Genomic DNA, 23,654 nt, shown 5'->3' with positions numbered 1-23,654 from the left:
GTCCCAGCATCCCGAGGTGCTGCTGGGTGTCCCCAAACCCTGTGTTTACCCCAGGGAGAATCCCAGTGTGTGCATGCGGAGGGGGAGGCATTACCCCTGGGTGAAGCAGTGGGGCGGTCGCATCCCACCCCATCCCCTCCCCTCCCCCAGTTCAGCTGCTCCCTGACAGTCCCTCTCTTCCCCAGGACTGCGGGGTCTGATGATTGCGGTGATGATGGCCGCGCTCATGTCATCCCTGACCTCCATATTCAACAGCAGCAGCACCCTCTTCACCATGGACATCTGGAGGAAGCTTAGGCCAGGGGCTGGCGAGCGAGAGCTGCTCTTGGTGGGCAGGTAGGGAGCGGGGTTTGGGAGAGCCCCTGGGTTTCAGGGAGACTGGTGGGGCTGGGCTGGCCCTCTGACGTGCCTTTGCGCCTGGGAGCCTGCAAAGTGCCTGTGCTCAGCCTGGCTTATGAAAGGAAAGCCAGCCCTGGGATTAACGCACGTCTGGAAGCGCTGGAAGGGCAGACGGGGTGCTCGGGGCGCTTGGGGGGGCTGAGCTGTGCCCAGCGTGAAGTCTCTCCCTCGCCACCTCCACCCCGTTCTCCAGGGGAAGCCAGGGGCTGCTCCCCGCCGGGGTTGCAAGCGAAGCACATGGGAGACCTCGGCCGAGCCACAAAGCACAGCGCTGCCTGCACATGCCCAGCTGCTCCGGGGGCTGGTGGGTGCCAGCGGGGAGCCCGGGACCCTGCCCGCAGTGCCACGCTCGGGGCGGTGGAGTCAGCGCTGGGGAATGCCCGGCGTGGTGCCGGGGTGCGCGGGAGTGTCCTCGGCGCAGGGCAGACAATAACAAGGAGGGAATCTGGGTCAGGGCTTTGGCTGGGCTCTGCTGGGGCTGCGGGGAGGGCTGGCTGGGCTGGCGGCTCCAGGAGCAGCCGTTCCTTGGCATCCTCCGTCTCCGCAGGGTGGGAAGGGGATGGGCAGCGATCCCGGGGAACTGCAGTCCTGCACGGCTCCCCCGTGGGAACCGGTGGGGTGCGTGTCTCGGGGCCTACCTCGCCCCTCCCTGACACTGGCTTTGGTGCTGTGACAAGGGGTGTAATAACGCTGGAGAGCTTTCCCGGGGATGGCTAATGAGTATTTGCAAAGGGCTTTGCCTGCCCTGGGCGGGAGCCGCTGCTGCGGCCGATCCCGGGTGATGCATTAGTGCATCGGGTGATTTGTGCAAGCAGGGCGCTGCGCATCACTGCCAGACGGCCCTGCAGGGACACAGCCAACCATAAATGTTTTGGAAAGGAAAAAAAGAAAAAAAAAAAAAGCTGCTTAAGTTGTTTAAGGTTTTTCCACCTGCCAGCACAGGGATAGGTGGCGTGGGGTTATTTCTGGGTAGCTGTCCCGGGGGTCCCAACCATCCCCTGGACCTGCCAGGGTGGGGGTGCCCTGGGGCTCAGCACAGGGAGGGAAGGGGTTTGATCATGGACCTGGAGAGAGGTCCCAGTTCCTGGACCTGGGGGCCTGAGCTCCTGCCATGGCTGTGCCATCAGCTGGAAAACCCTGCTGGTGTTTGATGCATGCTCTGTGCTCAGGTGATGGCACAGTGATGAGAACACCTGATCCTGCCCGAATCCCCCCCAGGCTGTGCCAGGCTCTGCCCCCATCCCTGCCCGGATCCCCACCTCAGGCTGTGTGCAGAGCGGGGTACGGCCACGCAGCACCCCCAGCTCACCGCCATGCTCAGACATTCCGGTATTTTTCCCATGACCTTTTAGCATCTTCTGTGGCTTAAAGACATACCAAGCACAGGGGTTTCCTCCTGCCCTTGGGTCAGGACACGCATTCTGTGCTCAGGCTGCTTCCTCTTTCCAAAGCACCAGGCAGGCAGCGGGGGTTCTGACTAGAGATGCTTTCATTGCTTTTTTTTTATTTTATTTTATGTTATTTTTTCTACTTCTGCTTTTCGAGGTGAGCAGATGGAGATATAGGTAATTCTGCAAAGCTGTAAACAAGCCAGGCAGAGCTATAAATACAGCAGCTTGCAGGACATGTCCTGCCCAGCCTGCTCAGATTGGGCCCAAAAAGCTGGGGTCTGGCCAGCGCCTCCCGCTTCGGAGGAGGGTGATGCCGCAAGATGCGGCTGGGCTTTGGGTGAGGATGGGGACAGGATGGTGTTGGGGGACAAACGCACCCCTCCGTTGCAGCCAGGCTGGGGGGAGCTGAGCACGAGGCAGCTCAGCCCACGTCCCTGGCTCTCAGCTGGGTGCTTTGGCTGGATGCGGGGGTGCTGAGGGCATCACCCAAATCTGGCCAGAGCACCCAGCCTCCACAGCTGGGGACTTTTCATAGCAAAAGCACCCATTGCCCAGTGTCTCCCTATGGGGGTCCAACTTTGCAGCCTCTGGGGGTGGATGGGGGCCTGGGGAACACTCACCTGCCTGGGATGGAGCCTGCACTGGCATAATTAGCATCCTCCACAGCCCTGGGGATGTCACCTGGCAGTGAGCATCCTCCTGCTGACCCACCTGCATCCCCTGGCCAGCTTTTCTTCACCGGTGCTGGGACCCAACCCCTGACCCTGGGGAACCCCCCCCACCACGGTGATGCCGCGGGTGCAAGGAGGTGTAGGTGGGACAGGTTCATCACCCTGCAGAGCATTGCTGCTGCTCACAGGGTGGTCACGGTGGTGCTGGTGGCTCTCAGCGTGGTCTGGATCCCCATCCTGCAGAGCTCCAGTGGTGGTCAGCTCTACGTCTACATCCAGGCTGTCACCAGCTACCTGGCTCCCCCTGTCACTGCTGTCTTCATCCTGGCTGTCTTCTGGCCCCGAGCTAACGAGCAGGTATGTGGTCGGGGTGGCCCTGGGGATGCTTGTGTACATGGGGTGGTGCCAACACCTCCCTGCCCACCCTGCTCCCAGGGACTCAGCAGGGTTCGGTGGGTTGCTGGAAGGAGAGAGGTGATGCTGGAAGCACTGCAAAGAGGAACTGAGACTGGCTGGTGTTTCCCCAGGGAGCTGGTGGGTGACGAAGAGGAGGAGGAGGAGGAGGCAGGTGCCACCATGCATGGCCACCAAGTGTAGCACAGCTGATGGTGACATCCCCTGCGGAGGGGATGCAGGATTAGGCCAGGGGTCAGCCAGCTGGGGTGCAGAGTGACTGTTCCTGCTCCAGACATCCCCCCATAGACCTTTGCTTTGCAGGGAGCTTTCTGGGGCCTGATGGCAGGGCTGGTGCTGGGACTGGCCAGGATGGGGCTGGAGCTGGTGCACCCCCCACCCCGTTGCGGAGTCCCTGACAGGCGGCCCTGGCTGCTTGCTGACATCCACTACCTGCACTTTGCCATGCTGTTGTGCGCCGCCACGGGCACCATCGTGGTGGGGGGCAGCTTGCTGACCTCCCCACCACCTCTGGCCCAGGTCAGTAGGGCACCCAAGACCCCTCACCCTGGCCCCCACAGCTGCATCCACCCACTGGACCTCCTTGGCCAGAGACACTGGTGTCACCCACGTGCACCCCAAGCTTGGCCAGAGGGGTCCCCGTGGAGGGGTCTGGCCTGTGGGTGTTTTCTCACCAAATTTCATCCTGGTTTCTAGCTGAAGGATCTCACCTGGTGGACCCTCTCGCGGAAGCCCCCCAAGCCCTCTGTGGATGGCATATCCCAGGGACCCCCTGATGGTGAGTGTGTCCCTGGGGGTGTCTAACAGGGGAGACATCTTCAGTGCCCCCAGCTCCCTGCCTGCGATGGGCAGCAGGACACCATGGATGCCCTGTGCCTCAGTTTCTCAGGGACTGTGCCACCCCCAAGGAGGTGGCTGGTCCCCGTGGCCTTCCGTTCCCCACACTCCCCGTCCTTCTGTGACAGGTTCCTGCTCAGCCACCCCGGGCAGCCAGCAGCCGTCAAAGGCAGAGGGATCCTCGGCCATGATCCTCAAGGATGCGACGGAGCCCCCCTTCTGGGCCCGCATCTGCAGCATCAATGCCGTTATCCTCATGTGCATCAATATTTTCTGCTATGCCTATTTTGCCTAGCGGCCTGCCAGCCCCCAGGGGTGGAAAGGTGCTGGGAAGGGGAGAGAGATGGGAATTTGGGTGATAGTTTTTATCTCACATTTGGGATACAGGATGTTTAAATCCACTGGTGCAGTGAGCTGGGTGTTCTCAGCAGTGTGGACCCTGAATACATCCCATGGGGCTGTGAGATGTGGGGGGCACCTGCGGGGGCACTGAGTCCCGCGGGGGGTCTGGGGAGAAGTATTGGGGAGGGTGAATAAGGGCTGCAGGGGAAGCAAAACCACAGCAAAGCAGCAGGTGTGTGAGTGCGACCACAGGATCCCCGAGCTGGTGGTGGAAAAGGAGCAGCCACACTCGAGGGTGTCACCCAAACATGTTTTACTAGCTCTAAATAAAAAAAAAATATATATATATTTAAGAAGAGCCACAATTTGCAGCTATGAACAGCACCCACAGGACTGAATCGCCCCGGATCAGCCTCCCCCTGGTGCCCTGAGCCCTGGCACCCCTCTGAGGAGGTACCAAGCCCGGCTGTACCCTGGCTGCCTGCAGCCCTCCCTGGAGCCCGGGCTTCACTTACCGGGTCTGGCGAGGAGCAAAGGTTTGGGGTACATGCTCTTCACCTCCGTTGCTGCCACCTGTTGGGTTGTGGCTCTGGAAAAGTTTTTATGGCCCTGGTTTGATGCTCTGTGCTCCTTCCCAGGGGAGCGCCGCTGCCAGCCCGCAGCAAGAGGCAATGCCTGGGCTGGAAGCGGTGGGGGTCTCCTGGGTCGGGGAGCAGGTTCAGCCGTCGCTGATGCTTCAGAGCACCAGAGCTGGGCAGCCCTGGATGGGGATCACCACCAGCCTGGCCTCTACCTCCAGTACAGCCCACACGGCACCAGGACCTGGTGCGCTGGCAGCCCAGCGTGGGGACAGGCACCGTTCGTGGGGATGCAGTGCAGTCCGCGGGCAGGCACAAAGCAGCTCCGGTGAGTGGGGGGCAGCGGGGGGACCCACAGCGCTGGCGGCAGCTCACTTGCGGATGGGGTGGACGTAGTTGCGGGGGAAGAGGCCGACGCGCCCATAGATCTTCCCCTGCCACCAGTTTGGGTCGGGGCAGTCCAAGACCTCAATGATGTCCCCACGGAGGAAGGGCAGCTGGGAGCCGTCATGGGCTGAGAAGTCAAACTGGGCTTGCACGAATTTGGGTCTCCTCACCTGGCGGGAAGTGGAGGGCAGGGGTTGGTGGGGGGAGAGGTCTCCCCATCCACCAGCCCCTCTGCAATGCCTTGCACTGCTGGTGTCCCCAGTGTGACAGGGATGTCATGCCACTGCGTGGCAAGGACCAGCCTTGGGCAGCCAGAACGTAGGTGTGGGGGGGCCTGAGGTGCCCGCTTTGAGGATGAAGGTTTGGAGCTAGGGAAATCCTGCCATGGGAAAAGCCACAGTGCTAGGGACAGCCCTGAGTGCAGGGCAGAGCCTGGGGTGCAGGAAACACCCTGGGGTGTGGGGGAACACCCTGAGGTGCAGGGAAGAGCCTGGGGTGCAGGGAGCACCCTGGGGTACAGGGCAGAGCCTGGGGTGCAGAGGAGCATCCCAGGGCACAAGACTCCCTGTTCCTGCTTCCCAGGAAAGCCAAGATGGGTGCCCGGGGGAGCCCTGCCCCGCGGAGGCAGCTGGCACCCCGCTTCTTCCCAGGTCCTTCCTGGGCCCCCCTGGGTGCTGGAGCTGCCCCCAGCCCAGCTCCCAGGGCCCAGTTTCACGAGCTCCACCACCACTGCCCCAGGGCTTGGCTTTGTTGGAGCTTGCCTGAAGCTGCCTGCACCCTGTCCCAAGCTGGTCGGGCTCTGTCACCCGCCCTGGGCATCACCCCTGGCCCGAGGGACAGTGGTATGAGCCCGAGGTGAGCTGCCCTGCCCTGCGCTGCTGAGCTGCACCGGGTGGCTTTTCTCCACCCTGATGGCTTCCCTGCAGCACTGCCTGTCACCTGCTGTCGCACCCTCTCCTGTTTGACACCACCTTGAAACAAGCCTGAGCACAGGGACAAGTGCCAGCCAGGCACCTGGGATGTCCCTGTCCCCCTGGGTGGGGACACCGCAGCCAGGGGGAGCTGAGCCTTGAGGGGGCTCACGGAGGGGTTTGGGTCCGGACCCCCAGGATGCTTCGTGTGAGGGGAAGCCTGCACCCAGGGGCTGGAACCAGTCCCAGAGCTGGGCCATTTGCTTCCATTCCACATTCCCCAGACAGGGGCTGTAGCCAGGTGGGGTCGGTCTCTTCTCCCAGGTAACAAGCGACAGGACAAGAGGAAACAGCCTCAAGTTGCACCAGGGAGGTTTAGATGGGATATTAGGGGAAATATCTTCACGGAAAGGGTGGTCAGGCACTGGGACAGGCTGCCCAGGGAGGTGGTGGAGTCACCATCCATGGAAGTGTTCAAAAAACGCGTAGATGCGGTGCTTGGGGACAGGGCTTAGTGGTGGGCTGGGCAGTGCTGGGTTAACAGTTGGACTTGGTGATCTTAGAGGTCTTGTCCAACCTAAATGATTCTGTGATTCTGTGTTGTTGTCCCTCTCTGTTTCTTAGCTGTCACCAGTGTCCCGTGGCTGGCAGGGAGGAGCAGGAAAGGTTCAGGCAGGAGGAAACCCCTGTCCCCCAGGAGCTGCAGCCCCGTGATGCCTCCCTGCGAGCACAGTCCGGGGCAAAGCGAGACCATGGCAGTGCTGCTGACCCACCGGCCTGTCCCGTGCCTCAGTTTCCCCATGGACCATAGCAGGGTGGTGGCAACCCTGGTACCAGGGGAACAATGTGGGATTCCAAAGGGGATCAGAAATGAGCTCCTAGCTGGGCCCTGCTGCCAGCCATGCCATCACCCCACACCCCAGCTCCGTGTGTCCCCACGGCCCCATCCCCTGATGGTACCTCCTGGGTCTGGTCCTCATCCCGGAGGAAGATCTGCTGCTTTTTGGCAATGGTGGTCGTCCTGTAGAAATCCACCAGCTCATTGAGGGAGTTGAACTTTTCCTCCCAGAGGAAATACTTGCCGTTCCTCTCCCTGAGCACCTTGAAGTGCTGGACATGCTGCCCATAACTGTGGAAAGAGGACAGATGTTATTCCGGCCTTGGGATGCTGGCAGCATCGAGACCCCATTCCAGCTGGTCAGGCTGTGCGGGGTCCATCTGCGCCCACCGGTCCCACTACACCCATCCTGCCATAGCCAGGGGTGACAGTCAGCCCGAGGGGGTCCTCAGCACATACAACAGCCCACAGCTGAGACCTGCCACAGCTCATCCCAGATGCAGCTGAAGCTCAGCACCCAGCCCCGGCACAGCAGGATGCTTGTGGGCTTGGGGCTGGCAGCATCGGTCCCGTGTAGGGCAGGTGGCTTTGTCCAGGGAGCAAACAGGGGCCATATCTGAGGAAAGTGTGGTGAGAGCTGCAGGTCTCAGCTCAGCACGTACCAGGAGGGGACTGCAAAGGCTGGGCTTAGGCTCCTAAATCCGCTGCACCCCTGGGGACCCCCAAGCCACGGGAGGACGTGGTAGGTGGGGATTTCCCTCGTCAGCCCCGCATGCTGGCACCCCTCGGTGTGTGCCTGGGGGTGGCAGGTTGGGGTGCCCGCACTGGCATGGGGCTGCTGCAGCGACTGGCTGCTGCCAGGCCCCCGGGCAGGGGCAGGGACCTGGCCATGCTGGTGACGCACTGCAGAACACTCTCCCTTTCATTATGGGCAAGAACCTCCTTAAACACTTAATTAGAGATTAGCAGCGTGAGAAAGTGCCTGGTTGGCCTGGGGCTGGCTCCTGCTACCCTGGCCCCGGGCAGGGAAGGGGCAGCGGTGGGGTGAGAAGCCCAGAGGGCACGCTCTGCCCGGGGGGCACGCTGCCTTCGTACAGCCCTGGCCGTCGATGCCGAAACCATCTGCCCCACTGCACTGGGATGCCGAAGCCCTTGGTCCCTGGGGATGCTCTGGGTAACTTGCTCCTCCAGGCCACGCCCCCTGGGCTGTGCTGGCGGCTTGGCCCCAGCCCCATCGTTACCCGTGTGGCTGTATTTAGGGGCGCCCCAGCGAGGGACACTGGGCAAAGCAGCGATGCAGCCCACTGGTGTAGGAAGGGAGCAGGAAGCAGTGGGGGTGGAGGCAGAGCATGAGGCTGCAGAGGGAAGAAGGCGGCCCTGTGCAAGACTGTGCCTGGACGTGTTGGGGGACACGGCTCTGCAGCCCCCAACCCCTTCAAAGCAGCCGGAGCAGGGCAGGGCGTTCATTCCTTCCTCGGCACCGCAGCAGGGAGCACGCACAAGGGTGGCCTGATTCCCTTGGTCCCCAAAGCAGGGGCTGCAGGGGTCCCTTGCCCATCCTGCCACGTGCCCATCCGCATCCCGTGGCCACTTACTTGACGGAGATGGAGAACTCCCCTGGGGCACTCTCGCTGTCGCGGATCAGGAAGGCTCCCAGGTACTTGCGCTCGAGGAGCCGCTCCTCTGCCAGGTGCCGGGAGATCCTGCCTGCGTACCACCTGCCAGGGGCACCGGGCTCAGCCATGCAGCCACCCCTCGACATCCCAGTGCTGCATCCCCACCCCGCGGGATGGAGGCACCAACAGCCCCGGTGCCGGTGGGAGCGGGGTCCCTATCGGGTTCCCCATGGGGCTGGGACCCCCTGGCAGCGGTTTCTCCCTTCCCCTCCTCCCCGATTTACCACAGCACTTTTGCAGGGGTGGATCACAGGGTGCTGTGGGTGCCGATGTGTCCTCATGCGCTGCCTGGGCGAGTGCAGCATCACCAACAGTTGCAACCGCATCCTGTCACCCACCTTGCCGCACCACATGCCTCATCCCCCACTTGGCTGCCTTTCCCCCTACTCCTCCCACATGTCCCACGGGGACTGTGAGAACAGCCCTGCAGGTGCTACAGGGGGGTTCACAGAGCAGGAATCCCTCTGTGCCAGGATGAAACCCTTCCTGCCTGCATTGCTGGCAGCTGCCAAAATGAAGTGGAGGAGCAGAGTCCCCACCTCCTGTCCCTGCCAAGGCTGAGCTGGTGTATTTGGGAGCCCCAGGCCATGGAGACTCTTTTAAAATAGCCTCGTGAATGATCAGGCATGGACTCCAGCACAGAGCAGCTCCCAGTGCCAGCCCTCCAGGTGCTGCACAGGAAGAGGTCGCGTCTTGCCCATCCCGGCTTGTTAACTGAAGCCGGAGAGGCAATGGGATCTGGGAGAGGCAATGGGATCTGGGAGAGGCAATGGGATCTGCCCCAGGCTGCCCCGAGCCCAGCATTCCTGCTCCCCAGCCGCAGCCCCGAGCAGGTTTTGCTATGGCATTTAAATGTGATTTACCAGGGATAATGATACATAAAACACAGGTTAAAACAGGGGTGGATTATGCTGGGCTTTAATAACACAGTAATAGGATTGTGTCTAATGCAGTCGTAATCCCATAATGCTTTGTTGTTCCCCAATTATCATTTGTTTAGCGGGCAGCCCAGCGTAAGGGTTGAATTTCTGTGTGTTGGGGGTACATGGGCATGCTGCTGTCTCCCATCCCCTCTGGCTGTGGTGGCAATGGCAGAATGACCCGGCAGGCAGACCCCATTGCTGCTGCATTGCCCTGTGACTCAGTTTCCCCATGTGTGGGACTACCCTGGCTTGTGGCAAACCTTTGGGCATCGGGATGCACCATTGGGATCGCTGCCTGGGTGGTGGGAGAGGATGTCCTGGAGCTGGTGGGTGCTAGCAGAGCAGGGCTTTGAGCCACCCTTCCCCACAGTGGGATGCTACTTACGGATGCGGCTTGACCTTGATGTAGTTTTTGGGGATGAAGCCCTCACAGCCGTACAGCTCAGCCTTGTACCAGTTCTGGTCATCTTCCATGTTGAGGATCTAAGGCAAGAGAGGATCAGGGAGGGGTCAGCCCAGCTGCTGTCTCCCTGGGAGAGAGGCCAAGTGGGACCCCCACTGCTGCCCCAGACCTCACACCCCCCACTGAAACCTGGGGAAAAGGGGGCTCTGACAAAGGTAACATGTTTTGGGGGTGGTTGGGGCACCTGTACCGAGCTGGCTTCTCCCTCCAGCCTTCCTCGGCTCACAGTCTGGCTCAACATGGGTGCTGGCAGCTGGGGGGTGCCCAGTGTTACCCCAAACTCCTGGCCAGGGAAGAGGGTAAATTCTGTCCTTGGAGGAGCTGGGGTGGCAGCCAGGCCCCTGTGTCCCCCTGGGGTGGTGGCAGCTGGGTGCTCCGTGGGAGGAAGCTCCCTGGTGCGAGCAGGGGCACTGACACCCGTTTCTGTGCGACACCATTTTCCAGCCTCCCACGCAGGGGCCCGCGGGCCGGCACAGCTGTGCAAACAGGATCCGAAACCCCGGGGCACAGCGCCGGGGCCGTGGGGAAAACACGCAGGGACGGGCATGGCGGGTCTGGGGCCCTGGGTTACAGCTGGGTCATGCCCTCCCCCTCCCCAGGGCTGGCTGTACCCCTGGGGGGCTGGAGGGTGCTGGGGGTCCAGGAAGAGCTGCTGGCTTTGCAGCATCAGCTCCATGGAGAAGGGTGAGTGGCTGGGCAGCGTGGGCCAGGTGGCCCTCACCCCCATCGCAGGGCTGCAGTCCCCTGGGGATGTTCAGAGCCCCAATGCAACTTTTTGGGATTCCCAGGTGGCATCCAAGAGCCTGTCCCGATGCCAGCACATGGGTGGGCATTTGGGCACATGCTCCCTGCCGCTGGTTCCTGACGGCCCCCAGTGCCTCTGTGGGGTGGGGAAAATATGTTCCAGCCCTGGCGGGGCTGCTGCAGAGCACAGCTGGTGGCACTGATGGCCAGGGAGGCCACATGCCATGTCCCAGCTGGGTCCTCTCTGGAGATGTGACTGGTGGCAAAGACAAGCGGTACCTACTGCTGCTGGGGATGCTGCCCCACACCCTGAAAACCTCAAGGATGGCTCCTTACACGGCACAGAAAGTCCCAAAGAGGCAACAAAGGTGCAATGAAAGGGCCGGTGTCACCCCCATGCTGTGTGACCACTCTGTCCCCCAAAGCAGCAGCATCTGACCCCCTCCATGGCTGGTGACCCCCCTGCCCTCTTACCTTCAGGGTGTCCCCTTTCTGAAAGGGGAGCTCATCCTTCTCCGTTGCCTGGAAGCTGTACAGAGCCACTGACTCCATGGTCCTGGCTGTCACAGGGTGGTTTCAAGAGGTCCTGGGGGCTCACCGTGCCAGAGGTGTGGGGCTGCCTGGGGCTCGCCGCCCCACGGCGTGCGGCTGTGGGGGTAACAGGGCGAGCACACGGTGCAGAGGTGCCGGCAGGCAGGAAACCGCGCTGATGTCAGCAAGCTACTGGGGCGAAACGGTGAGCACCACGCGGGGATGCTGCTGGCGGGCACAGCTGCCCAGATGTGCTGGGAGGAGGGGGGAGCCTTGCCAGCCTGCCTGGATGCCAGGGCCCCCCATCTGGAAAAGGACCCAGGCACGTCGGCTGGCAGCACAGTTTGGCATCACCTCTGCCGTGGGCAGCAGCATGGGCATCCACAGGGTAAGGTGGAGGTGGGGCTGGACACACAGGTTGAGGATGTGGGTGAAGCATGACTGGAGAGCATGGCTAGCAGGGTGGTAGTGCTGATGGGGGAGTCTCTGATGTCTTGTAAGGGCTGAGCAGCCAGCACAGCCTTTGAAAGGTGGCCTGGTGGGAATGGCTGTTTTGGAAAAAAAAAACCTCACAGAGGGTGGCATGGGCAGAGGTGCAGGGAGGCAGGGTGGGTGCACACACCTGGTTTGTTTGGAAATCTGACCAAAACCTACATGCCAGGTCCCAGCTCTGAACAGCGAGGTTTCAGCACAATTGTTAATGGCTTTTTGGGTTGTGGCCCTCAGAGGGTTGATTTTTTCCAGCTCTCTTTTGCAGGGCTGTGGCAAAAAAACCACCCTTTTAGTCTAAAACGACTTCCTGCAGCTCTCGTGGAAGTCAGGCACTGAGTCTGCAGGGCTCGCACGCAGGGCATCATTCCCAACAGCAAGGTCTGCTATGCTGTGCAGCCTTCCCGTCATGCGTGTGGGCCGGGGCATGAAGCGCACAGAAAATCCGCTGGACACTGACTTTGCCTGGCTGTGAGGAATTAAACTGGGGACAGCTGCAGCTCAATCCCTGCCCATGGATTTGGGCATTTTCCAGCAAGGAGCAGGACGCTGCCATCTGCCTGGGGAGGGATGAGCTGTGGTACTTGCAGGGCCTCTGTGGGGACACCATCTCTGTCATTTGCCTCCTCCCTAACCTCGCTTCCCAAATGTATCCGAAAAGCAAATGCCATTTAACACCCCACCAAGGTTATTTTCAGGGTCCCAGTGCCCATAGGAAGCAGAGAGGAATGTGTAGGGTGGGCCTAGGTGTTCCCAGACCTGGCAAGGCTCTGGTCCCCAACCATTATCCCCAGCATGGCCCCAAGACCTGCTGGTCCCAGGGGAAATGGAGATGCTGGGAAGGCCGGGGAGGGCAGGGGGGGCCGTGGGAAGAGGCTCGGTATGTGCATGCCTGTCACGAGGAGGACTGGACTCAGCAAATCTCTGTGGCCCAGCAAGACCCTGGGCTGTCTCAGGGCGAGCTTCCTCCGCTGCTGGGCAGCCTGGGTGAGAAGCGGAGCTGGATGATCCCTGGAGAAACCAGCCCCAGCAGCGCTGCTGCTCCAAACCTGCTGCCAGCCAAGGGTCTGATCCTGTCCCTGCGTCTGCCAGCACAACTGAGATGATACTCAGCCCGTGCTCAGGCAGGCTGCTTGTGAAGGGTGTATGATAAGGTGGGGAGTGAGCTGGGCACAGAGGTGCCTGAGCACTGGAAGAGGGGTGGTGTGGGGGAAACCAGCAGCCCAGTGAGCAGGTTAGAGTGGGATGAGGACCTGCTGTGCTTTGGGTGGACACCGGGAGCAGTTTTGGGGCTCGGCTTCCTTGGGCTCGCTGCAGGGAGGCTTGAAGGGCACCCTGGGGGGTCTGGCCAAGAGCCATGCATGGTGCCATGTTGCCCTGTGTGCCCGGGAGCAGGCCACAGGACAGTGGGGTGACAGGGGGTCCCCAGGCCTTGGCACAGTGCCTGGACTCAGGACCAGAGCAGGATTGGGACCTGCCAGCAGATGGCAGCACAGGGACACTGGGGACACTGGGGACAGTGCCACATGCCCCATCTAGTCATGCTCTACCAAAGCAGGCAGCTCCTTTGGCATCTCTCTCCTGCCACCTCCTACATCACATCCCCTTCCCTGTCCCCTCTTCCCTCACCTCCATCCTTCCCGCTGCCCTGGCTGACGTCCCTGCCAAGGGGCCAGGTCCCTTCTGCTTGCTCGTGCTCGTGGCTCCTTGTGGTCTGCTTATGGCTTGCTGTCTCTGGCTATTGGCTGAGCACATGTGGTCACTGCGGGGGTGACAGCAGCACCCAGCACCTGAGAAGTGAGCTGGGCGGGATGGCGGAGCAGTCTGTAGCCCCATTTCAGGGTTGTGAGCCAAAGACTCCTGCATTCAGCTGGTTTCTGGATGCCCCATCCCAACTCACTGCCATGGAGCGGGATGGGATGCCCCGATACCAGGAGGGAAACAGAGCCCAGCATGGTGGTTGGTACCCGTGCAGCGTCATGCTGCCTCCAGGTAACCCTCGAAGGGACCACAAGCATCCTGGTACTGCAAAACCAGAGATGCCCATCAGATCCTGTCCTCCAGCTGCTTAATTCCCTGGGAAAACCTTTCTGCTTATTCATGAGCAGCCCCAAATCCACCCCATCTCATGCTCTCCAGAGCCCTCAGAAGAAGCCTGGGACTGCCCTGATACCCGGCTGCCAGCCATGAGGCTGTGCTGCAGAGCCCTGCAAGGCTCGGTCTGGGAGCCAACGGCTGACTAACCACCGGCCTGAGACATCCAAGAAACACAAAAACAAGTTTTCCCCCCCCCCCTCCCCATCTTTCCTCTTGTGCCTTGTCAAGTAGCCATGTTTTGTACAGCACACGCTGTACCGGAGCCTGTTCCTGCAGTGCCAGCCGTGAGCGGCAGGTACTGAGCTGATGCCTGGCAGGGTGTGATCCCAGGGGGTCTGTACCCCCACCCCTGCCTCCTCTGTGTCGCCAGTATTCTGAGAGGCCCAGGAGGTACCACACGGTTGCTGCTGGTTGGGTGTCAAAGCCTGCAGCCTGGAGTAAGGTGCTTGGTGCTGTGCTGTGAGCATCAGCCCAGCTTGCCAGGAGATCCCAAGGGCCATGGAGGTGCAGGGGCTCAGCCAGGGGCGCACAACCAGGGAGCTCACCCTGCCCTGGGTTTGACCTCAGCCCATGCTGCCTCTCCCTCCACACAGGGTAGTTTTGTGACCCTGGGGATGGCAGAAGGGGGTGCAGCCAGCTCTGGTATCACCCATTCCCCTCTGTACAGCCGCCGCTGGGCTGCTTGGTGGGCGCTGGGAGTCCTGCTGACTCCAGGGTTGCCCAGTCTGCGGAGCTCGTTTCATCAACATCCTGTGTTTACCTGGCTGCAAAATCCCGGCGAAGGAGGGAGGAAGAGGAAGGAGGGGAGCCTCTTCCCCTTCCACTGCAGACCTGAGGAGCTTTGTTAAGGAGGTGACCAGGGGCTCCCCAGCTCCTCTCCAGCCGGTGCCCCCTGCAGCTCCTCGCTGCGCCATGGCCCACCGTGCTGTTTGGGGTGGACAGGAGGGGGGGGTGTGTCTCAAGCCTGGCTTTGGCTCCCATGGAGGGGCTGTAAGCTGGGCCTGGGTGGTGGCAGGGCTGGACAATGCGAGCTGGCTCATACCGCAGACCCCAGTGTGTCCAGGGGCTTCACTCCTGGCAGTCAACAGGCAAAGGGACGGGTCCTGTCCCTTCGCACAGTGCTGTGCCCGCAGGTCGGCAATGCAGCACAGCCCAGCACGCACCCTGCTTCCCCTCTCACCGCTGCACAAGGAAACCCACAGCATGACACCACCCTGAGTGAGCTGCAGAGAAAGGGGCTGCTGTGACGCTACGGGTAGTTTTCCTGAGAAGAAACCCTGCAGCCCGTTTGCCTCCAGCTCTGCCCGTCCCTGGCAGCAAAGCACTGCCTGCCGAGCCGAGGGGCTGTGCAAAGCGTACGGCAGGCTGGTTGCGGTGGCTGCCACGCTCTCCGCACACCCACGCACACAGTCTGTGCACCAGGCGTGGGGCAGCTCCTCTTGCCACATTGGGAAGGCAGCTCCGGCCCTGCTGAGTCAGCGCTGCTGGGTCTGCATTTGGCTGGGGATGGAGCTGGCGAGATGAGGTGATGGGGAGGAAGGGTCAGGGAAGATGAGGTGAAGAAGGGAGGAGAACGGCTGATCCACTGCACTGACCACCAGCTGCCCCCCAGCAAGTGCCTGGAGACCAGAATAAATGCCCTGCACTGGCACAGAGAGTGGGGACAGAGTAGGAATACTGGCCTTGGGCTGCTTGTTGGCAACCAGCTACTCCCCGGGGATGCCAGCAGTGCTGGGGCATGGAGAGCGAGGCAACAGGGCAGTGCACCCCGGCAGCAGGGCTGGCCTGGGGGTGGCTGTGGTGATTCAGCCCGACTTTAAGCTCACACCTGAGATGCTGCATGTAGATAAAGCCAGGCACACAGGTCAGCAGCCGGTGCCGCTGACACGTGCGCTGTGCAGGGCTGTCACGTCACCGGTAGCTGCCTGTGTGCCTGGGGACCAGCCTCGACCCACGCCTGGGGCACGGGATGTGATGGGGATCCTCTGCCTCTCAAGGAAGCGGGTGCCCCGCTGAGGCCCCACATGGAGAGGAAGCAACATCCTGGGCTAGAAAATGCCACGTCAGTGCCTGTAAACAGGATTTCAGAGTCAGCACTTCCCCTCTGGAGCAGAGGCCACATCAGTGACTCCTGAGCATCAGACTTGTCCTTGTGCGTAACCCTACTTCTCTACAAATCCCAGCCCACAATGAGGAGCTTGCATCACTGTTTACACCCTGGTGTAACTGAGAGCAGAGCATGGTTGGCACTGGGAGGGTCAGACCCCTCTGAACCTCTCATTATCCTGCAGGACCCATAGAAAAACAGGAGGGGCGGCTAGGAGACCCAGAGCCAGGTGGCCATGCTCGGCCCAACGTGGCTGTGAGAGGTCCCATGAAGCGCTGGTGGCATCCAGCCATGGAGCCACATCTCCTTGGGGTCAACATGGGTGGCTGAGGCTGGTATTAGGTTTTCTAGGTGAATAAATCAGAGCGGGTCTTGTTTGCCCATGGTGTAGGTGGGATGTGCACCCCAGCTCCTGTGGGGGAAGCCTGAGGGCAGGAGGCTGGTGGTGGGACCTCACTGTCAACACGCGGGGCTGTTGATGGCTCTGGAAAAAGGATTGGAAATCCTGAAGTCTCAGGTGTGCAATTCAACCCCCAAACCTGCAGGAAAGGGTCACTTGAGGAGGCAGGTCATCCCAAACAGCCTCCTCAAGGGGTGTGCAGCCTTGGACGGTGGCTTGGGACCAACCTCCTGGGAAAGGGCCAAACAGCATTTTCATGAGGAGGGAAAGCCCAGACACACGAGCAGCAGCCTGAGGAGAACTGACATAAAGTGCTTCCCACAAGGCTCCCAGGACTCCCTTTTGGGCTGATGGATGCAAGCGGTGCCGGTGCCTGGCTCTGGGGGCAGGCACTGCCCCTGTTTTGGTTCAGCGACATGGCTGTCCTGGAGACTCAGGTGAGGATCATTTACAGAGATGTTAACCATTAATGTGTTAATCATCAGGGCCAGCAACAGCTGAAGGCTACTCAGCTCCCTGGGCCCTACAAAAGGACATGAAGGCCACTAGCAAGGCTAGGTTTGAGGAGTGCTCTGTTTGTGGCTGTGTTTTGGGGATGTTGGTGAGGTCCTGTTGTTCTCTGGGACTGTTCAACCATGGCAGCCTGGGACACCCCAAGAGCAGAAGGTGGGCTGTCCCTCTGTAAGGTGTCTTCCCTCCTGCTGCCTGTGGCTTCCTTGTGTGTGACCTGGAGAGGACTGAGCTGACCTGGATCAGGCACTGGGTGCTTAGCTGGAAGCAGTTCTTTTGCGCTCCATGGTTGCGGTATGCTGGTCCTGGGGTTTTACTGTGGCCACTGACGTATCTGGGGGGAATTCTGAGACCTCCTGGGTGCTCTGATCCAAGTTAACCCAGGCTCTGCTTTAGGCTGTGTGAGCAATGTTTTCTGCTGAACCTGCCGAGTGCTGCTCTGGAAACATCTGATGGAGGCTTCTGTAGTGAGAAACTGCTCTGGCATACGGTCTCCAATCTTCCTCTTTGGTGTTGGGCTGTCTACATGGGTTATGGGGAAGGCAAGGTCTCCATAACATCATTATTTGGGTAGAATGATGCTGTGGCATGTACGGGAGTGGGGACTTCCCTGCTATCTCTTCTGGGTCCTCTGGAGCCATCCCCAGATATTTGGGGCTGGAAACCCACTGTGCTGCATGCCGTGAGCACAGCATGAAGGTGAAGAGGGTCACATCACTGCTTTGATTTGCGCAGGAGAGAAATCAGAAGTGTCCCTTTAACTGAAAGCTCCAAAGAAATCAGGCAGGGAGGCGTGGGGTTTGGGTGTGGAGGCTATTTGCTGGCAGTGTTTGCTGTGGAGGAAGGCTCCTCACCCTGAGCAGGCAGCATGGGGTGGCATGAGTAACCACCCATGGGCAAGGGAGCTCTGCAGCTCCCAAAGGGCTTGTTCTAGGGAACTGTTTGGTCATATCCAGACACAGCCTGGTGCTTGAACAGATTCTGAGAAGCTCCCCCTCAACTACAGCATCTGTTATTTTTCTAGGATTTAAAAAGAAGAAGCCAACCAAGCAGCCTTGCAACGCTGTGTGTAGGTGAGGGGACCATGCTGTCACCGTTGTGACTCACTGGGGAGGTCTGCAATTTCCGAGAACAAAAATGATGTAGGGAGAAATTGTGAATGATTGCTTGCGGAGGGGTGGCTGAGCTCTCTAACAGAGAAGTAGTCAAATTTCAGTTCCTCCTTAGGGCTGGCTTGTTAACAAAGAAGTTATTAATAACCAATTAAGCCAGAACTCACGTCATGCTTTCCTCTGGAATTGTGGCAAGTGTCCGTGGTTCCTCCTTTGGCACTGTACCTACCCTGCTGCTTGGGCTGGAGGCGTGCGGGGGCCTTCTTCGGGCAGGTGTCTTGTCACCACAGGGCTGCTTGCGCAGCATGTGCCCAAGTGACACTTCCCAGGCAGGGATGTGGGGGGGGGCCACGGGTGCAGAGGTGACTTGGGACTTGGCTGTAGTGTGTTTGGCTCCCTTTGGCTGAGCTCGTGGCACTGAGGGGAGCGGGTGTGTGGAAGAGGAGCCCTGTGTGGCAGGGTTTTGGTCAGTGCCAGGGCAGATGGTGTGAGTCAGCCGTGGGGACAGCCCGGGGCGGAGGGCCAGTGGCTGGGAGGAGGCTCGCTCGCTTGCTGCTTCCTCGGGCTGAGGATGTGCGTGTTGCTGCATCCCTGGGCAGGCTGGCGATGCGCCGGGCAGCGGGGAGGAGGCAGGGAGGCTGCTGGAGCAAGGCCCGCCGGGATAATGCATGGAGCGCCGGATGTGCTGTAAAACCCAAGAGAATCCGGGCACTGTGCTCCTCCTGAAACCGCCTATTCAGGGGAAAGATGGGGAAGAAAAGAGGGAGGAAGCGGAGGGAAGATGGAGCACTGAAGCCCTCTGTGTCTGGCTGAGGACGGATGCAGGTGCAGCTGCGGATTCCCCGGATGCTCTGGCTGCTCTGCACCGCCCTTTCCTGCAGGGAAGGAGGAGATGTGCTCAGGAGTCCCCCCCAGGCTCCCAGAGCCCCCAGTTCAGCTTGCACTCTGATTTATTCCTGTTACTGCAGTGTCCAGTACGGCCTTTTTTCCTATAGAGCTAGGCCCTGAAGTGGCAGGCCTGTGTGGATTCTCTGAAGTCTGATACAGGGTTGAGCTGTTCCTCATTACTATGACCCCTCTTCCCCCCCCCAGCTGCCCATCCTCAGGAAATATTTAGAAATTACGTAGCTGTAAAAACTCTGCCCAGCCTGCCATCAGCTTGTTCTGAAATGAGCAAACAGCTTCAGAGGTTACAAGGGGGAACCCACATGCATGGCCTCGCCCGTCCCTACCCACACAGTGCTACTGCATCTGCTTCCCTTCTCTAGAAAACCAGGCTAAATAGAGCTGCTGTCACTGCTTTGGCGGCATAATGCTCTCTTGCCATCTTCCTGAGTGGTGCTTTTGCCTGTACAAGGCAAGAGGAAGGAGTGAGCAAAGACTTTTTTTGGGGAGGCTGCAATAAAACTGCCCTGGGGCTGTGTTGGACTGTGATTTCTGACACATCAGCTGTGGAAATGCAGGGTAATTTCACTGAGGCCTCTCCAGATATCCTCCTGCGTAAATGAGATCAGGATCTGGCCTTACTCTTTTAAAGAAGCACTGCCTGTGGGTTAGCTCAAAGATGTATGCTCTTGCTTTCTGCCTTTTGGCAAATGCTGCGTGCAGCACTCCTACAAGGCAATTCTTCATTTTTAAATGGAAAGTCAAGGCACTGCTTGCTTTGGAAACATTCATGCAGTGCTGGAAATGACAGTATTTCTTTCAATGAAAGAGTTTGAGATCCCCAGGAAACTGGGGACCTGGGCCACCTCCCTGTGAAGGTGATGGCAAAGAAACAGTGTGGCTCCGGCAGGGCTCATGGGTTGAGTGATGTAAGGTACTAACATTAACACAGGTAATAAAAACCTTTTCCCATGTAGGTGTATGTATGGTGCATGCATATAGGTGTTCTTGCCATACCTAGCAAAATATATAGCAAAATACTGTTATGTAGTGGTTTTTTTTTTTCAGCAAGCATCTGAAAGGCAGATTTGCTGTCTTCCTTCCCTCCTTCTCTCAGGCTGAAAGAGGAACTGGGTTTGGGTTTTGCTGGCTTTGGGGCTTTGCTGAGTTGCTGTGGCTGGTTGCCAATCTTGGTCACTACAGGCTTTTGCAGGTCTGAGTACCTTGCCACCTCGTGAAGCTAACTGTTAAGCTGCAGCAGGATGTAATGGTGTGTTATGTCCTCTTGTTGTCTTGTCATATTAATGTTACGTGACAATGTCCTGCTGCACTGGAGACTGGTTTGGGAGGGGGATCCTGAGTGCATCACACTGAATGGTCCTGTCAGTCCTCCCTGCTGCAGGGACTGGGATTTCAGCTTCTCTGGTATTGCCTGGGAGCAGGGTGTTGGAGGCACTGCAGGGCACTGGATTCCTTGCAAGGGCTTAGATGAGCACTTAGGGCAAAAGTGTGATCCTGGGCAAGCTCCAGCCCTAAGTGGATCAGGCAGAGCAGTGTGCAGGAGAGCAGGGCTGGCCGCTGTCCTTCCCTGGTAGCAATGTGGAGGAAGAGGCAGCATAGCGAGGTGGCTGAAGGAGATTGGAGAACCTGTGGAACAGCAGGAACTGCCAGGATTGAGAGTGCTGGGCACAAAGGACTGGAGTTGCTTCTGGGAGATCCTCAAAGACAGCTCAGGAAAGGGGTACAGCCCCTCTCCAGCTTGGGCATCTGTGTCTTGCTCCTCTGGAGACCAGGGGACGAAGTCAAGATCTGCAGCCCAAGCTGGTATCTGCTTGCTGCTTCCTTAGCTGGGATCAGCAATGCCACCTCCAGTGGTCTGCAGCCGTACTGTCCTTGGCTCCCTGGGGCAGAGGTATTTACTGGTTCAGTAAATCATTTTAGCGTATGTTTAAATCTACTGGTGTAGGACAGGCTCTGAGCACCCGTGGGTGCTGAAGGCTTAAAAAGTATGCTACCTGCCTAAAGGCTTAGTAGAGGTTTTGGCCTCAAGTGTGTAAAACATGCCAGTTAATGGAGCATTCCAGGGAAAGGCACACAAGGATGGAGCTTTTGGGAGAAAACCATGACAGCCTGTTCAGAAGAGCTGAGAAACAGCATGTGAGTGCTGCACTTGGCCTCTGCTCTCAAAGATGATATACATGCAGGCTTGAAGCATGGAACTGGGAGCCAGCATGTGGGAAGATAAGAGCATCCATCCTGCTTAAAACCAAGGGTGTGCAGTCCAGAATCCCAACACCAGTAGTGGTTGACAGTGAACGCTGGAGGACAACTTCTGGAAGTGGGAGAGCAAACAGATTTCCTTGTTATGTTCTCCTAGGACCTGGCAGCGTAGGGCCTGGACACCTCCTGAACCACAGCTATGTCTGTAGATGCATATTGAAAGAGGTGGCCATGAACGATAGCATCTGCAGTTTCCTGACTTCCCTGCCAGGTTCTGATCTCGGAGCAAAATGGGAGGTCTTGCCCTGCCTGGAGGGAAAATACTGGAGTTTCTGTTTCATGACAACCAAGTGCAAGCTGGAAAGGCTGATGCAGACCCACTTCTGTAACATGCCTGTAATGAAGGATTGCAAGCAGAATAATAGAGAGCAAGATGCACAAGGTGTTTGTGTGGAAGCATCTGTCAATTTTCTTTTGAGGGTCAGACTGGTGGCTTCAGTGGAGGAAATCATCTGCACAGCCCTTCCTTTCCAAGTGGTTAAGATCCTGCTGAGTGTAAAGCACTTGTAAGCCTAGCTGTGCAGGTGTCACGAACTGTTTTTCCGGCCCACTGGTGACAGATGGAGTGTTTTCAATACATCAGACAGTTCAGGCTTATTTGGCTTTCACCATCACTGATGGGGTTATTCAGTTTACGCATCTCACCGAAGGCCACTTTCAGTATTGCTAAAAATCTATTGTGGGTGCACCATGGTTTGCACACATACACCTCAACATGCTCTGAGTGACGTGCAAGCATAAAAAGAGGATTCTTGAGGGACAGAGGAAACCTACTGTCTGTAGCAACTTGCTGTGCAGTTATTTTTGATTGAGGTTGAGGCCGTTGTGGTTTGTGCCCCAGAAGAAACTGGGCTGTGCACTGTCAGTGCCCAGCAGTGCTGGTGTTTGCCTTTTACCTCTCTGATTGCAGAGATGTTTCATTTCTAAAGATCAGAAGGGAATGAGTTCCTTTGATTTGTTCTAATGTTCACAAGGTCAGGGAGCAATCTTGTATTTCTCAATCTCATTCAGTCCATAAGAATGTGGAAGCTTGTAGGAGTATTAATTACAGCCAATTAAAACCTGCTCAACTAGCCAAGATGCTCAAATGGCTACTGAAACCTGCTGTCATTGAAGATGGATGTTTTTCTTCAACCAAGGAAGCCTTCTGGTTTTGAGGAGCTCGCAGAGCAGTCCAGCAGGACTGATCTGTGGAGCAGCTTGGTTAAATAGTGTTAGAATGGAACACGTTCCTGAGAAATTCTTGCCTGCAGTGCTGTGCAGTTTGTTTGCTTTGTGGAGTCCTGATGGCTTGTTGTGAATCTCTTCTAGTCCAGCTGGTGAATTTTTTAATCTGCTTGTTGATCACACAGGGACCATGTATTTACAGCTTTGTGCTGTTTAGGGTTTTTTTTTTTGCATTATGAAAACACCTGGAAAGCCCTGTTGAGGATGAGGTGCTCTTTGTGATGGGGCAGCAGCGACAAGCTCAGAGTCACGACCATGAATGCAGATATGAAAGTTGCAACAGGATTTGTGAGCCTGGGAATGGAGGAAGTCACTTGCAGAAGTGGGAATCGGAAACCTAGAAACCGGGCCAAGTAATTAAGCGACTGGCTGGGTGCTGTGAAAACACAAACCAAATAGACAGCCCTCAGTTTTCATCTGTCAAGGGGAAAAACAACTAGCTTTTCAGCTGTGATAATCAGTGGTGGGCATCCAGCTGTAATCCAGGGACATGGCAGCACTGTGTTACCAATCCCTTGGTTTAAAAGAGACAGAGCTCAAAATGCCTGCAGCTTCCAGCACTTGGTCTGCTTCAGGGATGTCCTGTCTTTGCTACTATGACTGAGAACAGTGTTGTGAAGCTTGAGCTAAAAAAGGCTGTAGCTATACAGTTTAGTTCCCAGGGTTATAAACTGAGGTGGCTTTTCAGGCATAGCTTGCTGTCAGGTGCTCTGGGAGCAGCATGCACATGAAGGAAGCTCCTGTTGACCAGATGATGCCCCATGTCTCTGTGTGGTGTGATAACGCTGATTTCAGTCTTGGTACCCGATTCACCCCAGCTAAGTGGTAGATGAATGACTGCACCCACCTCCTGTGGGCCAGGTGGTGTTTTTCTCCTGGGTCCTGAATTTTTGTGCTTAAATGTGAAACTCTTTGTATTTGAACGCACCATGTCCTGTGGTAGCGGTGACCACTGGATGGCTGCTTGGTTGTAGGTATGCTTCATTTCCCCTGTTCCCTCCTCCTGTTAATCTACAAAGTCTTTTGCCTCCCTCTCCAGCCAGATAGGACCAGACTAAACTGCTGCCCCAGCCCCCAGGAGGAAAGCAGACCCAATTTCCAGAGGATGCTACAGAGCTAGAAGCACAAGTCCTCTTGCTCTCCTGATACTTTCCTCATTGGGAGCCCCACAGGGCGGTTTCCCTCCAAGGTGAGAAACAGCTGGGAGGAGTGAGGATAATCCCTGGCCATGTGAGATCCTTGTGCAACAACACAAGTCATCCTGAGGTTTGGCTGTTATTACGAAGCCTTGATCAGTCTGATGATGGGCCTGGGGCGAAAGGGAGGGCCTGATTATTTGGGAGACATTCTTTGGGTGGCTGCAGGAATGATGAAGAGGAACTCTGATGGGTGATGTTGTCCATGAGCTCCTTCCTGGCAGGAAGTCCTCTTGTCATGGCAAG

The 23,654-nt window shown here is 58.1% G+C and overlaps 2 protein-coding genes across 4 annotated transcripts in view; one reads left to right on the top strand and one right to left on the bottom strand.

Annotated features, from left to right (window-relative positions):
• Positions 1-4,156, top strand: part of SLC5A10 (solute carrier family 5 member 10) — a 40,795-nt gene extending 36,639 nt beyond the window's left edge. For all 3 annotated transcript variants that reach the window (XM_037387164.1, XM_037387165.1, XM_037387163.1), the window contains 5 exons: positions 186-336; positions 2,650-2,818; positions 3,179-3,394; positions 3,572-3,661; positions 3,924-4,156. In XM_037387164.1, the coding sequence (XP_037243061.1) occupies positions 186-336; positions 2,650-2,818; positions 3,179-3,394; positions 3,572-3,661; positions 3,924-4,007 (710 nt within the window). In that variant the 3' untranslated portion in view covers positions 4,008-4,156. The remainder of the gene's footprint in view (positions 1-185; positions 337-2,649; positions 2,819-3,178; positions 3,395-3,571; positions 3,662-3,923) is intronic.
• Positions 4,157-4,370: 214 nt separating this feature from the next.
• Positions 4,371-11,216, bottom strand: LOC119146907 (GRB2 related adaptor protein). The gene is made up of 5 exons (XM_037385273.1): positions 11,049-11,216; positions 9,753-9,850; positions 8,364-8,486; positions 6,891-7,059; positions 4,371-5,189 (listed from the first exon to the last, which is right to left on the bottom strand). The coding sequence occupies exons 1-5, from the start codon at positions 11,124-11,126 to the stop codon at positions 5,004-5,006; spliced, it is 654 nt and encodes a 217-aa protein (XP_037241170.1). The 5' UTR covers positions 11,127-11,216; the 3' UTR covers positions 4,371-5,003.
• Positions 11,217-23,654: the final 12,438 nt, after the last annotated feature.

Source organism: Falco rusticolus, chromosome 4, assembly GCF_015220075.1.
Source record: "Falco rusticolus isolate bFalRus1 chromosome 4, bFalRus1.pri, whole genome shotgun sequence".
NCBI classification, from domain to species: Eukaryota; Metazoa; Chordata; class Aves; order Falconiformes; family Falconidae; genus Falco; species Falco rusticolus.
This window is presented reverse-complemented; position numbering and strand designations above follow the sequence as displayed.